Below are 15,178 nucleotides of genomic sequence, written 5' to 3' on the forward strand. Positions count from 1 at the left end.
AAATGCATAAATAGTTTCACTAGCATTGACTGAGCTTGAAGACAAAAGTCTGAAATCAGGAATTGAACCCCATCATAATTACATAGATCATAATTACTCAAAACGTTTCTCCAGTCCAGCCTCATTATAGATTCTTTCTCTTCATGTTGGGTTGAGAAAAGGAAAAACGAATCATATTGTTTATGACAGTTTATTGAACTGCAGCAGAGGCTCACATCAGGAAAAGAAATCACTGCCAGTGTATCAACAGCTCACCAGAAACCATGTTGCTGATGACGAAGTGGCCTTACATTAAAGTATAAAACAATACAACGGATGTTCAGCTCCAACCTGTATCGGGCTTCATCTTAATTTGAGTAAACAAGAGGACAATGGCTTATAAATACACCAGCCACCTGTTTGTTTTGAAATGGTTTGGAGAAGCTCAGTGACGAGGAAAAGCGATCAACAGTCTGGTTATTTGGTGAGGAAAAGCTCAAACACAGAATAGGCACATTTTCTCTTGGTATAAACACGTGTGAACCTTCACCCGGCACTTCAGTAACGAACGGCGTGACGTTTCATCAAGGTGAAAGAAACCCCGACACGGTATATAAAACAGCAGCTCTTAAAAAAAAAAGGTTGTTCTGAAATACAAAGTTGCCTTATAATACGAGCACAATCCGGGCCGGGTGTCTGGTCCACGTCTGATGACGTGATGTGATGTGATGTGAGTGAATCAAGAAAAGTGGATTGATACGAGACACAGCGAAGGTTCAGGTAGGAAAAGGAACAGCTCAGTCATGGTGGGGAAACGAACAGCTTTTCCATTGGTATGATTCCATTTTTAAAATAAAGAATTGACGTGTTCAAGCTCTTCTGTTCGAGGGAGGATTTTGTATTGTCTACTGTCACAACGTAGAAAAAAGTGTAAACGTGAAAATAATACATGCTGCATTCAAAACAAGATGATACTAAACTATACAGAGCATCAAAACGGGCACGTTCATGACAGAAAAACAACTTCATCTTTGATAGAACATGAATTAAGTATGGATATATGTTGAACTATAAGTGAAAATGCCATTAGTATGAAAAAGCGATTTATTTGGACTATGGTCACATGCACAGAAATGTAATGGAGTGATTGTTGGATTCATGCTGCGTCAGTGAGGACAGGCGGCGATATTCAACCACTTCCTGTGTCACAGACAGCCGTAATAGCCAAGAGCAGATGAACAATCCAGAGGCAGGAGAACGTGTTGAACATGTCGAGTTGTTCATTTCGGGGTCAGGATCAGTAGCGGAGCTCGTCCTGCTCCAGTCCACCTCCTCTGAACTTATGTACAGTAAATCCACTTTCAGTGGTTTTATCCAGGTGTGTTAGTTCCAACTTTGACAATTCTAATCAAGCTTTTAGAACTCCTTATAAATCCAAGGCCAAGCTCAAATAATGCAACACTTTGTTTTTTTGGGTTTTTTTACATGTCATGTATTTATAATGTGGTGACAAGAAGAACTCATTAATGAGCAGAAACAATCATCGCGCCAGAAGTCTTTGGCGTCTGCAGGGTAATAAAAATAGAAATATAGAAGTGAAACAGGCAGAGGAATGTCTGGTAAATCTCTCAAGAGGTGGACTCTGTAAAAGTTCGATCATTTATATACCAGCAGACATCGAATATAAATAGAATCAGTTTGTTCAGCTGAAACTAGTTCTGACTGAGATTTGGAGCTCTAAACCTCATTAAATGGTTGCAACCAGCCGGGGACTTGAGGCAAATAAAAGATGTTTCTAATATTTGAATTGAAGTTGCAAACCTGGATATTTCTTTCAAATATCTACCAGGAGACATATAGAAAACAAAATACATCTGGCGATCTCTGCACCAGGAGCCGAGGGTGAAGATCAAAATGGAACGTGAATTTTAATCGCTCACTGTTGCTCATAAGGGATCTGCTTAAATGAGTGGATTCCTACTTGTTTTACTGTGACTGGGCTGTTCTCAGTTTTAGTGTCCTGATTTATAAAACGAAACTGAACCGAATTCAAAATAAATCATAGAACCACACAGTGGTATAAATCATCATCTGAGAACATTGCAGATGTAAAAGTATTTCTGTGTTGTTGTTGTTTTTTTTATCAGTATGAACTGACAGTCTGCTCGGAAACAATGGAGCCACTGTTCCCGACAAAGAGCCAGATGACATGTCTTCTGGTCTGATTGCAACAGACATAAATCTGAAAAAGGAATTCAAAAAAAAAAAAAAAAAAAAAAAGCTTTTATCTTTCCAGCCATGAAATGCCAGCTTGGTTGCGTAGCTCAGTCATAAAAACATCCTGCGATGGAGCTTTGACGCAGGGGAGACTGTGCATGTATCTCATGTGTTCATGGATGTCTGTCTGTGGAATAGCCAATGGCCTCCTGGCTACATTAATTAAAAGCGACAAAATAAAAGTAAAGCTCAGTTGGTAGAGCATGAGACTCACAATCTCAGGGTAGTGGGTTCGTGTCCCACGCCGGGCACCACCTTCCCATGGGCTCACCACCTGCATGAAGGTTCTTAATCAGGTGCGATGTGACAGTGCTCAGACTGTCACCCCCGCGACCCGGGAACGGATAAGCGGAAGAAAATGGATGGATGGAAAATAAAAGTACTCGGGTGACCATTGCAAGAAAACAAGGCTGTGGTCGCTCGAGAAAAACGAACGCCGTGTCCAAGAAGGAGTTCCTGAACCTCTGTAGGTTCTCCTGTGTGGTTGGGGAGACCAGCTTTGGGAAAGGCTTCAAAGTTTAGAAAAGCAGAACCAAAGAAATGATGCCTGCGACTGTGAAACCCGTTACGTCTGACTCCTCTTCTTCTCCGGGCAAACATAGGACAGAAGCATATCGATCATGTTCTTGACAATGACCGGAGGAGGATGGAGGGCGTGCGGGAGGTGGTGCGCTAAACTCATCTGCCAAGCGTCCACCACCAGGACGTTGAGTCCCTTGAACATGGCCCGGAGCACCTCGTCCAGCTGCAGGGAGAACCAGTCGCTGTTGTACAGGCTCACCTCCTGGTCCAGGGCCTGGAGGTTGGCCGAGCGGATCACCACCAGCGTGCCCGGCGCTCGGTCCATCAGTCTCACCAGCGCCCGCCGGATGTGTCGCAGGCGCCGAATGTACACCCCGACCGGGAAGGTGCTGAAGTGCGCCCAGATGCTGAGCACCACCACGGTGTTGGGGCCCCCCGACAGGCCGTCCAGCTCGTTGGAGACGTAGCGCAGCTCGCTGGACATGACGGTGGAGAAGCGGATGGGCGGGCCGTGGCAGCGGTACCTCACCAGAATATTATGGGTCGTGTCCACCGCCATGAACGGCCCCACGTTTTTCGGACTGTGCAAGTTGAACTCCTTTAACCCTGGAGGGGAAGAGAGAAATGGAAGTTCAAGTGGGGGAAAAAAACAAACAAAAGTGGATCAATGAGACAAAACGACGTGCTGCTCACCTGGAACCACAGCAATGAGGTACTCAAACCACTGCCGCACGGTGGAGTCGCCGTACATGTTGATCACCTTGTTCTTCAAACACTGAGAGACGCCGTACGACTGATTGAAGCGACGCATTGTGAGTTCGCCTAAAGGCCTCCACGTGTCCTTGTAGTAATATCCAGACGCTGCCGCTTTCATCAGCTCTGGTTTCACGCTGCTGCTCTCCTCCTCCGGGTTTTCTGCCCCAACGCAAGACGGAAATCACTCAGCGGAATGAAGGAAAGCACCCGCAAACACGACAAATGCAACTCCGCAGGCGTACAGTACCTTTCTGTGGCAGCACATTGATTTTGTCGGGTCCTGAAGGGTGTATGTGAACTTTTATGTTTACGTCACTACAACAAAACAAAACAAGAGAAATGCTACGTTAAATGATAAATGTAAAGAATCACGCTGGTCTTGATGGTTGTTACTGAAAGATGTTGTTGCGACACACAAGAAACATTTCACTTCTTTAAAAGTCAGAAGGTTTCCTGCTTCCAGGTGGTTCCATTACAGCGCAGACTGACAGGGTGATGTAGCGACGCTTCTCTTCTGCTCATCTTTTGGTGGAAACGCTTTAGAAAACGAATCATTTACTAAAGAACACCTTGTTTTTGTACTTTCACTCAGTAGTTCAGAAGGGAGAAAATGGCTAAAATATTAAACCGAACTGCTTCCTCCATGCATGTGAGGTTAACTGGTGAATCTAAATTGCCCATATTTGTGTGTGTTTGTCCCGTCAGACCTGACGACATGTCTAGGATGTTTCCTGCCTTGGAGACGTCACCAGTCCAGCACAGGGGTAATCCAGACGCATTGACAATCACACATCCGGGCATTGTAAGAGTCACCAGTTAACCTCAAATGCTTGTTTTTGGACTGTGAGAGGAACTCGGAGGAGCCGGAGAAAGAAAATCCAGGGGCTGGCAGCCTACATACGTGATCGCCACATGGAAAGATTTCTCAACCAGACTCAATTCAGAGAGACTCTCACTGTGAGACCGAGTGCTAACGTAAAAATATCTGAACCGTGCAGATCCTCTTAGATTAACCTGCAACATTCTGAATGAAGATGACAGGAGCCGTCTGATGACAAGCTGTAATGGTGCCACTTGAAGTTTTAGGTTTCTCCAAATCATTCCATGTGCTTACGACAAAGTACTACTTTACTGAAACAGTTTGGGCTTTTACAAATATTACGAAAAGCACGGATTGTGTGAGATTGGATCACAGGACGCCTCAGGCAGTGACGACACCACGCTCAAACGGGCGTAACTAAGTGGTTGGAGACTTTATACTAAGCTTGAGCCACCAATCTGAATGAAGTGTAAGCTACAGGCTGACTTAGAGCTGGGCTTCATTAACACTGAGATCGTACTACAAACCTCTGGAAGAGCAAAGCCTCCTTGTTGGTGATGAGGTGTTTCAAGTAGCCTCCCTTGGCGTGGTTGATCCTGGTGTCGCAGCTGAGCATCTTGGGCTTGTAGCAGTACCAGGGCTCGCCTGTGTAAAGGTCTGTGTAGTTGCACAGCGGCTGCTGGTCGGGCGACAAGCACATGTTGCAAAGAGTAGTTTCTGACAGGAAGCCCAGGCGGAAGAGGCTCTTGAAAAAGACCCGATCGGGCCGTTCCTCCCTGAGCCGCTGGAGCACAGCGACGGCCTCGCTGGAGTGCACCAGGGTTATCTCCACCCGTGCAATCCCCACCCAGAGGAGCGGGAACAAAGCGGAGTAAAATCCATTCCTGTGGTCCACCACCTTCCCTGCTACACCCGCTCCCAGCTCCGGAGAATGCAGTCTGGCCAGAAGGAAGTCTCCCCCATAATGTTTGGGACGCCCCTGGAAGTCGTGCATCTGCACCAGGGCCTCCAGCTCGTCCCCCACGTGCCACTCCCTCCCTTCCTTCGTAGGGAGGATGGCGAACAGGCTGTGCAGCGGGTCGCTGGTCTGCCGAAGGCTGTTCGGTGTGGAGCGAGGCGGCAGCCCGGGCCAGGCGATGGAGTCCAGCAGGTAGCGCTCCTCCAGCTCATCTTCAGGGGAGGGCTTCTGGCCCAGATGGGCACAGAAAGTGTGATTGGAATGAAAAGTGGGAAGATTCCCCTGGATGAAGGACGCCTGGATTCGACTCTGCAGCTGGTAGAGGGCTGAAATGGTGTGGCAGTTCCAGTTCTGAGGAGAGACGATATCCGAGGTTCAATGACGCACAACAGAGAGGAGCATGATACGAGACTGTGGCGTATTGCAAGAAATATATTTTACGGCTCCAAAAGATTTTAATAGAGTAATCCAGGGAATGAAATATTACTATATGGACTGTATTGGTGAAGTATGACCCCTTTAATTTAAAGCTGAACCTATTTTAAGGGCTGAGATCCAAAATGTCTGGATTTGATTTGTACTCATCATGACTGAAGCAGGAGCAGCACACACGTATCTCTCCGGGACAGTCCACATGTCAAAATAAAATGAATTCAAAAGTGTAGCCCACTATATGACTTGGCAGCCTTAATGTTGCTCTCAGCATCTAAAAGGGTGATTTCTAAAGCGCCTTGTTGTTCCACCATGTTTACGGAAAATCAACAGTGCTTCTTTCTTTCACACGGTCGGATATCACACAGTCTCACCTCGACCGTGTGGATGTTGCGCAGCAGGAAGATGAGGCCGGACAGCGCTAAGAAGAGGAAGAGGAGGCCATATTTGGACAGATTTCGGTACATGGTGACCTCCTTCTGTCTCCCATGATCAGACCCTGTCCCCGCTCTCTGCTGTCACCACAGCGATGAGGGCATCGTTTCATCGGCGAACACGGTCGATGAGAGAATGAGGAGAAGATGTGACCCTGTGCCGCTCACCTTCATGTCGGAACAGGAGAACATCTTGGTTAACACAGGCGAGCAGACAAGACTGTCCAGAAGAGACACTTCAACTATCAAAACTCCATTCTGTGCAACAGGAGGAAGAATCAATTTAACGCACAAGACATTATATAGAAAGCTCTGTCGTGTGTGAACACTGGAGATGCGTCGTACACACCTTTAATGCAATCCCACCAGAGAGGAGAACATACTTATATATATACTTATATATCTTTGTCCTTCGTGAGCGCAGACATCCTCCAGTCGGAGGGTTTAAAGATGCGTTTGGCAGAGGAAGTCATCTTGTGGCTGATTCTATCTGCAGATCTGTTTTTCTGAATCTAATTTTGTTGCTGTTTGGCTTCCTTGGTTGTTGTTGCGTTACATTTATCCACTCTGTGTTCAGTTCCTTTCTCTATGTTTAAGAGGTTTTAGTTTTGCCGTTTTATAAATATTCTGCCAATCAGGATTGTCTTCAGCAGGAGTTTCGGTGCCTGAACAGGTTATGATGTAAGACTCTTCTACTCAAGGTTCTCTCTTCTGCAAAGCACTGGATTAGACTACTTTCTTTGTACCTGTAGTTAAAATCCTTTAACACTGAATATTTGTAACTGAAATGCTTTCTCTTTACACATATGTGCTTCTTTCATACGACACTATGACGTGGTGGCAGCCACCATTAAGACTGGAATAATAATCCCATAACACACTCTGTGTCCAGCGTTCATTTGTATTCTTATTCTAGATAACACAACATTCAAGATTGTTCATGCCACGTTCAAGGAATCAAAAGCAAAGTTCCTCATGTCAGTAAGGTTTTCCAAAGTTAGAATTTATTCCCAAAAGCCTAACTGACTATTCACATATGAATGTGTAATCTATTCCAGATTAATTCTATTTGAAGCACATGTGGAAAATATTTACTTTTTGGGCGGTATGTTGCAATTATGTGAACATTTTTCAACCTTGTTTAAGAGAAATTGGTCGGATGAAAAGTAAAATAGAAGCAGAAGAAGCCAACGACAGCTCGGGAAGTCAACACTTTACACAGGAAGACCTGCGGTGGTATATCATTACACGTCATGTGTTTCAATTAACAGTGTCAACGACTTGCCGTTTTCTTTGTTCAGGTTCATTGTTGTGGTTCCTGTTTAAAGTTCCTGTCAGGCTTCAGTTTGATGCATTTCAGTAACCTTTTCTATCCTTCTTTCTGGCTTCCACTTAAGCCTTTTCTTGACGTCCAGATTCTGGATCACCCGACTCCGTTTAGTTGCCACTGATCCCACGAGGAATTCAGTCTGCTCGACTGTACATAAACTGTCTCTGACTACTGAGTTCTTCTTCTTCTCACTGCTTTATAAGCTCTTTTCATATAAATACTCAAAGACTACTTGCTTAACTAAATGGTGCCACGTTTGTAAATGCAAGTTATGCATTTGTGGGATGAGCAGCAGAGCTGAATATTTGGGCTGTGCACAAGACAAACTTGCCAAATGTCCTCTGCCTGCATGATAACAGCAATATTTCTATATTCAAAACTAAAATATTGCAGTTGCCTTTAAGGTAAACGTCTCTTCCATGTAAAATTAATGCACTTAGAATGAATAGAATCGAATAGAACAGAAATGTATTAATTCCAGCAGGGTATTCTTTACAGAATATCTAAATACAGTATATTATGAATATTTAAATTGGAACGATTATACATGGTGATATTCAGTCTTTGTAATAAGAAAAACCCAGATTAGATGTAGATTGATCAATTAGATTAAATTGAATTATTTGATGGAAGTGCTATTTATTTATCTTCCATTTCAATGCAATTCTTGGTAAATATTTCGGTTTATAGATCCTCCCTCTAAAAACAAGGAGTTATTGGGCGTTTTGAAGGCCTGTGAAACGTAAACATCTGGATTCGCTCCGGTCGGTCCCCCGCAGCCGGGTTACTGTTCAGAATGTCCATATGTCCCCGGGTGGTGTCATCGTGAGGCTTTAAATAGAAAATAATCCGCCGTGATGCTGGGTACAGTCCCCGGTGGATCCCCGGTTGATCCCCGGTGGATCTCCGGTGGATCCTCTTTATCGTAAAGCTCCGGTCACATGAACGACCACAAAGGAAGGAACGACACCGAGCACCGCTCGGGACGTCGGTTTATGACGACCACACTCATAAACACGGCTCCGGTCATGGAGCAGACGGTCACGTCGGACACTTCTCCCGGTACTCCGTGTACTTACACGTTACAGCGGGACGTGGAAGGAGCGTCGAGGCCCGAGGCGGCTGGCCGGCGGAGAGGGGGTGAGAGCCGGGTTCTGGAGGAGCCTTCCCCTCGGTCTGCAGGCAGGATCGGTGGAGGTGGAGGAGGAGGAGGAGGAGGAGAGGAGGAGAGGAGAGGAGGGGGGAGACGAGATGGATGTTTCACATTTACTGCTGCGTCCTCTGGTGGTCGGTAATTACACTGTCACGTTACTTAAATCCTCCTCCGTCAGCTGCCACCTGCACAGGTGAGTCCCAGGATCAGCAGCCGCTCCTCTGTCTCATTCTAACATCATTTTATTGTGGATAATAAAAAAATATATATCTCCTGAACCAACTACTTGTCATCTGATCTCTGATGAGTTCCTCTCTTAGTCCAAACACATGCAGGTGAGGATAAATGGTGACTATGATTTAGTTTACCTGATATTGAATTCAGTGTCATATTATCACATCATACCCTCCAGACCAGGGGGGGGGGGTCAAACACATTTTAGACCACATGAAGTCCAATTTCATCTTGAGTGAACTGAATCCGTAACATAATGCTGTAAAAACCTTTTTAATTTGAACTTTTCTTTGTTGTGGCGGAGAGTATATCTGATAAAAGTGTCTATATTAGCTATTTTCTTCCACAAAACCAAACTATTACCACTGAAAATGACCACAATCTCAATGTCAAGTCAATTATAATGATATCTTCTGGTGCAAAAACAGTGAAATATTAAAAAGAAAAACTTCTATATCTGTTGCTTCATGCATGATTTTACAAACAAACCCTGACAGCATGGCTTTGAGTGGTTGGGCCAGTCATCTTTAATGTCCTATTTGTTAAACATTGGGCTTGTGGGGGGGGGGGGTCAAACATGAGGGCCAAAACTGCAAGCGGCTTGTCCAGAAGCTGCTCGTTTAAAAACACGTTTTAAAAATAGGACATTAAAGAAGACTGGAATTGATTAAGGCGATGTAAATTCCAGAATCCCTGTGGCTCCTCATATCATGACAGCTTGACGTCATAACTGATGCGTTTCACTGTGCAATTATTCTGCAACAAGACATCTCTCAGGCCTCTGTAAGCACTGAATGAATCATGAAAAACGGATAACTTAATCATGAACATGACTTGCAAGGATATAAATTCACTATCAATATACGAAACCAAATATAATTTATTTACATTTTTTTTTTTTTTTTTTGAAGATCTGGACGCCACAATAATTGTACGTCACAGTAAATGTACAGCAAGTGCAATGCATTTAACACATCAACTCTTAATCTGACTAAATGCAGTTTATTGCAAGTATCTGATACAGTGGATGTTAGGACACGCCCGTGTCTATCAGCAGAGGTAGAATAATCCTCACATAAGATAAATGTTACTGACACCCTCTGCAACTACAGGTGCATCTAAAAAGATCAGAACATCAATGAAAAGTTAACTCTTTATTGGTAATTTTATACTCAATATATAAATAAATGCAGTTTCAAGCTTTTTTTTTTTCCCCAATAGCAGTATTTGGATTTTTATGATTTATCAGTTATTTCTTTAAAGATTAAAACAAAATGAGTTGGACTATCTGTGAGAAAGTACTTTAAAATACACTGGAGTTTAAACGTTTTAAGCAAATTCAGGGAGAAAATAACATTTCCACAGGATTCTAATGCTATTAGATGCACCCATACATCACCTGCATTGCTTATACAGACAGAGAAAATGTCCGTTTATAAAAGGAATAGATCCAAGTAGTGCGTGTATAGAAAAAAAACCATGTGAGTTACATTCAGAGTAAAGTATTTTCACAAGCTTATTTAGGATTAATTCTCGATATAAAAAAAAAAAGAAGAGCAGAAACGGAGAGCCGTGGTATGAGACCTTTGTCGGTAATGAAGTGGAGTGCAGGTTTTAGACATGTCTGGTCTGTAGTGGGGGGACAAACTCACTCCGTGACTCAATGAGGTTTTAAAGCCGCTGCGTGGCTCGACACAGACACAGGACTGTCTTCTGCTGGACTCTGGGTGGGGGAGAGAGTCAGTGGTGTCCTGCTGGGTGAGGAGGGCTGCGGTGTGCCCGTTTTATCGCTGACCACCTCCTCAGCTTCCTCCTCCCTCTGCTGCACAGAGGACAGGTATTGCTCCAGCAGGCTGCAGTCGGCGCTCTCCACGCCATCGCTACCGCCGGCCAGGCCGCTGCAAACTGGACTCGGCGCTCGCACGGTCTTCAGAGAGTCTGCTGTGCCGCTGCTCAGGAAGCTGTCGCTCAGCGCCGCCTGCCCATCGCCCGTCGTCTGGAAGCCAGAGTCTGGGAAGGACATGTCCGTGTGGGGAGGGTTTGTGGTGCTGGAAGCAGCCTCACGCGGTGCAGGAGACGAGGTCTGAGCCGGGGTGGCGGCCTGAGTGGCGGCAGAGAGTTGCTGTTCCACCGTCAGCTTCCACTTCTGCATCGACTGGAGCTGCAAGATGAGAGTGAGGTGTTAAGAGAGAAGTGATAAACACATCGATGGAGAGTGAGGGTAAATAACAACATCCGACCTCTTTCCACAGAAATTTCACTGCTTCCTCCTGAACCAGCCTCTGCAACTTCTCCTCTTCATACTGCTTCTGCACACTGCAAACAGCAGAATGACCTCTGTGACTCTGAACTTCAGTTCAACTGAAGATAAAATACATACGAATGAGTCATTTCTTTCACTGCCGTCGCTCCGTCCCTCACCTGTCCAACTTGTCAGAAAGGTGGAGGACGTGTTCTTGCATTCTGCGCAGACGGATCTCACAGCGCACTTCTTTGGCGGCAGGGTGACAGCATCGAGTGTACTGCCCCCTCCACCAGGACTGAATTCTGATCGCCGCCTTCTCTGCTTCCAGCAAACATGATTCACCAGCTTCCTCCTGCTGGGAGGAATCCTTCATATCCGACTGGACAGAATCTGCAGGTGCCTCAGAATCTTTCTGTGGCGTGCCGACCCCGGCATCCAGTGATCCAGCGACTGATGTGACACCAGGTGTAACCTCTTCTTCCGGAGTGCTTTTGTCTTGCTCTTCCACTTTGGGGGAATGATTTGTCTTGCTCGTGTTGTGCTTTTTGTGTTGTGCCGGCCCTGTTGGAGCCAGAGAGTCAGGTTCAAATGTCTCCGTCTCATCCTCGCTGTCGGAGTGGGTCAACTGCGGCTCCATGTCAGATGTGAAGGGGAGGAACAGGGACACTGAAGAAAGCATGCTGCTGTTGAAGTTGTTCTCCTCCGCCTGCACATCCTCCAGACAAACGTGCTCCTCGACCGGCCTCGGGCTGCGAACCACGGGCAACGCTGGGTAGGAGGAATCACAGCTCACCCAGGTGTTGAACTGCACCACTGGCTCTGCACGAAAAAGTCACAGTCATGAGAAAGCTGTGTACTGCAGCGATGGGACTAAACTATCAAACAAATACAGATTGCCCACTGGAACTGCCCCACAAGGAGAGAAAACAGCTGTTACCATTTTCCCGAAGTGATGGAGCAGTGGCAGATACAGGTGGAGGGATTTTTGCCACCTCTTGGGCTCCTCCCTCTGGAAGAGAATGTGAAGGACTGTGTGTCTCCACATTGAGCCGAGTTGGACGAGGAGGGCTCGGACAGCCTCCCCGGGTCTCCTCGAGCAGCTGCCTCTGATGGAACCTGACACAAAAAAATGTAAACAACAATGAAAATGCTGCCTTTTGTCAAGCGCTCAACACTCGTGATCAACAACAGTATTGAAGGTCTCAGACTCGCCTCTGTTTGCTGAGGATCTTCTCCAGTTTCGCATCTTCCGCCGTCTCCAGGGCCGGGGATGCAGTCAAAGGGCAAACAGTGGCCAGGTACTGAACCAGCTGAACGTGCTGACCCGGTCGATATGAGCGACCTTTGCCCTGACTGTAGAGCCACTCTGCTTTCAGACTGTAATTGTAACAATGAGGTAAACACTTTCAATCATACTACTGCCGTCATCCCAATTTGTCAGCACACAAACGTACACACCCTTCTTTCTGGGACACCACGTAGCCATCCAGGACTTTCAGACTCAGGCACCAGCTCATGATGTACGGCCGATAATCAAAGCCTGGCAGAGACGGGGTCGCCATGACGCATGGGTTGTTCATAATGGACAGCTGCTCCAGTTCATGAAGAGGAGCGAGGTACGACACCTAGGAGCAAATGAGTGAGTTAATAACAATTAGTTCTAATGTAATTTAAATGGAGATGATTGTTGCTTTATCCAATAAAAGAAAAGTATAATTACTTCATTAAGATCCCTGATCTCATTTTCTGCCAGGGACAGGATGGATAAATGAGCCGGGAGATGAGCAGGAACAGTCCGGAGTGTAGTAATGCTGTTTCCATGCAATAAAAGTGTCTGTGTCAGAACAAGAAAGAAATTTATATTATGAAAAAGCTCTTCAATTATTACAGTTTAAACGTTTTCAGAGAATTACACGGACCTTCAGTGAGGCCAGTTTAGTCAGATCACCAATAGTAGCGATGTTATTGTCGGACAGATCCAGGTGTTGAAGGCACACACAATTGTTGAGTTGCTCAATGACCTACAAAAACAATGCAGCCAGTTCAATTTATTATTTTACAACAGCTGAAGGTTGAATTTCAGATCTGAATCATCGCTACAATATGAACATTTCTCTCTTTTCACCTTGATGTTGTTCCCAGATAAGTTGAGCCATTTTAGATTAGGCATATCTCGGAGGCCCTCGATGTAGCCGATGCTGTTATTGGGAAGGTTGAGGACCCTCAGCTCTGTCAGTCGACACACACCCATCATTCTCACCAAGCGGTTATTAGCTACAGAGAGCTGGAAAGGAAAATGCGTTAGAACTGGACACAAAAACAGGAATCCAAGATGTTTGTAGCTTGTAATTCAAAATAATGAAAGTGTATGGGTTAGGGTTAGGGTTAGGTTAAATGTGTAAACCTGTTGAAGGCCTGGACTCCTCTCCAGGTGATCCAGCTTCATAATGTTGTTCCGGTCTAGGATGAGGGTGTGAGTGTCCTCGGAGCAAGTGAAACTGGGATCCAGCTTTTGCATACCCCGTGCTGAGAGATCCATCATGGGGCCTAGTCAGATATAGTAGCAGAAACAGTGACAAGACTAAATAACTATGAACGCTGCACTTCATTCATCTCTATGGCGACAATACACAAAAGACATGGACCGAGCGAAGCATGTCCTACAAAACATTCAAGTTGAGTTAGAGACAAAAGATTGCATTATACACAGTCATGGAGATGCTATGAGAAGTGCAGGATTTTGAAAAAGAGCAATCCAGTTCTGGTAATAAAGGGCCTCTGTCCACCATGTTTTCCACAACATCCAGAGCCGGCTCACCTAAATCTAATAAGTGTGTCTTCAGGAAGCTCCGCAAGAAAATCAGATGAGCTGGAACAGGAAAACAACTCGAACATACAGAACACTGACTTTCAAGGACAACACTCTGCATTTCAAAATATCTTAAACTGTGCCCCATTAACATTATGATAACTCATTATGGTTTAACCCCTTATGAGGCCTTCATTAAAATACCACACCACAGAGCCATCTAAAGATATTTCAATACTTAAGAGTCAAGGTAAAAAACCCTTGTAAGCTAGTTCTCGTGCCTGCCCTGGGACTTTCCAGTTAAATGATTACTATTTCAGGAAATAATTTTAGGTGAACGATCGGGCACAAGTTTCAAGTTAATACAATATATTTTCATTTTAAATGCATCAAATAGACGAAGTGACTGAAAATAAAGATGCTTTGCCAGACCATCTCATACTTTGTCATAACAATTTAAAATATGAATGTCATCAGTCTATAGTCATTAGTAGTTATAAACAGAGCTATGTCGAGAAGTGTTGTGTGTTCAAGCACTGATTTCACACAATACTGTGCAATGCAAGTGTTGACGTTCTAGACTACAGAATCATTATGCACACAAATATGTTCATTGCACTCAGATATGGGAAGACATACAGTGCATGAAACTCCAATTCAGAAAGTAATTTTGAGTTTGGTTGACGGTCGTAGCAATCCAATGTGTCAGAGAGGCACCGAAACATGATGTTTTGGTCTGTATCGTTGAAGCTAGCGGCGGCAGTGTGTCCTGTTGGAGATGCTGTGAGGAGATGCACAGAACTTCCTCACAGAAGATGGTTTTAAAAACAAACCCAAACAGTATGTCTTGTCCAAAATGCCACCATGTGGCCACTCACCTGCATCCGTATCAAACTGTAAATCTGATACACCCATCCTCCCGACCGCGACAACACCGAGTGTTAAGCTAACAACTCCAACCCCTGTAGGAAAGACGAGAAGCGGGGCTCTGTGGCTCGTTCGACGACTGAAGCCGCGTGTTTCTGGGTATTGTAGTTCAAACAGGCCGTCTCGCTCGTTACACTGTGACGTCTTCGGGAGTCTAAAGGACTACACATCCTGACAGCGCGCTACAATTCACGAAACCCGCCAGACCGACTGTATCTAAAAACATTAGAAGACAGGTATAATTGAGTCTTAAAGTTAAGCGTTCAAACGCTGGAATTCAAACTGAAGAACTTTCTCCTCTC

At 45.1% G+C, this 15,178-nt stretch overlaps 2 protein-coding genes across 2 annotated transcripts; both read right to left on the minus strand.

Annotated features, from left to right (window-relative positions):
* Nucleotides 1-188: 188 nt before the first annotated feature.
* Nucleotides 189-6,269, minus strand: nxpe3 (neurexophilin and PC-esterase domain family, member 3). Its single transcript, XM_080479073.1, has 5 exons — nucleotides 6,119-6,269; nucleotides 4,882-5,663; nucleotides 3,782-3,849; nucleotides 3,472-3,693; nucleotides 189-3,384 (listed from the first exon to the last, which is right to left on the minus strand). Exons 1-5 carry the CDS (start codon nucleotides 6,209-6,211, stop codon nucleotides 2,822-2,824), a joined length of 1,728 nt encoding a protein of 575 aa, XP_080335199.1. The 5' UTR covers nucleotides 6,212-6,269; the 3' UTR covers nucleotides 189-2,821.
* Nucleotides 6,270-9,802: 3,533 nt separating this feature from the next.
* On the minus strand, nucleotides 9,803-14,951 carry cep97 (centrosomal protein 97). The gene is made up of 11 exons (XM_080479078.1): nucleotides 14,828-14,951; nucleotides 13,545-13,687; nucleotides 13,266-13,424; nucleotides 13,060-13,161; nucleotides 12,861-12,974; nucleotides 12,599-12,765; nucleotides 12,353-12,517; nucleotides 12,078-12,256; nucleotides 11,317-11,959; nucleotides 11,136-11,211; nucleotides 9,803-11,056 (listed from the first exon to the last, which is right to left on the minus strand). The coding sequence occupies exons 1-11, from the start codon at nucleotides 14,862-14,864 to the stop codon at nucleotides 10,556-10,558; spliced, it is 2,286 nt and encodes a 761-aa protein (XP_080335204.1). The 5' UTR covers nucleotides 14,865-14,951; the 3' UTR covers nucleotides 9,803-10,555.
* Nucleotides 14,952-15,178: the final 227 nt, after the last annotated feature.

Source organism: Lipophrys pholis (genome assembly GCF_963383615.2).
Source record: "Lipophrys pholis genome assembly, chromosome: 13".
NCBI lineage: Eukaryota > Metazoa > Chordata > Actinopteri > Blenniiformes > Blenniidae > Lipophrys > Lipophrys pholis.

Coding starts and splice junctions, on each gene's coding strand:
- nxpe3 (XM_080479073.1), bottom strand. CDS start 6,211: ATGTACCGAAATCTGTCCAAATATGGCCTCCTCTTCCTCTTCTTAGCG. Junction 5,664..6,118: donor GCAACATCCACACGGTCGAG/GTGAGACTGTGT, acceptor GTCTCTCCTCAG/AACTGGAACTGCCACACCAT. Junction 3,850..4,881: donor GAGGCTTTGCTCTTCCAGAG/GTTTGTAGTACG, acceptor GTTTTGTTGTAG/TGACGTAAACATAAAAGTTC.
- cep97 (XM_080479078.1), bottom strand. CDS start 14,864: ATGGGTGTATCAGATTTACAGTTTGATACGGATGCAG. Junction 13,425..13,544: donor GGAGTCCAGGCCTTCAACAG/GTTTACACATTT, acceptor TTTCCTTTCCAG/CTCTCTGTAGCTAATAACCG. Junction 13,162..13,265: donor TATCTGGGAACAACATCAAG/GTGAAAAGAGAG, acceptor TTGTTTTTGTAG/GTCATTGAGCAACTCAACAA.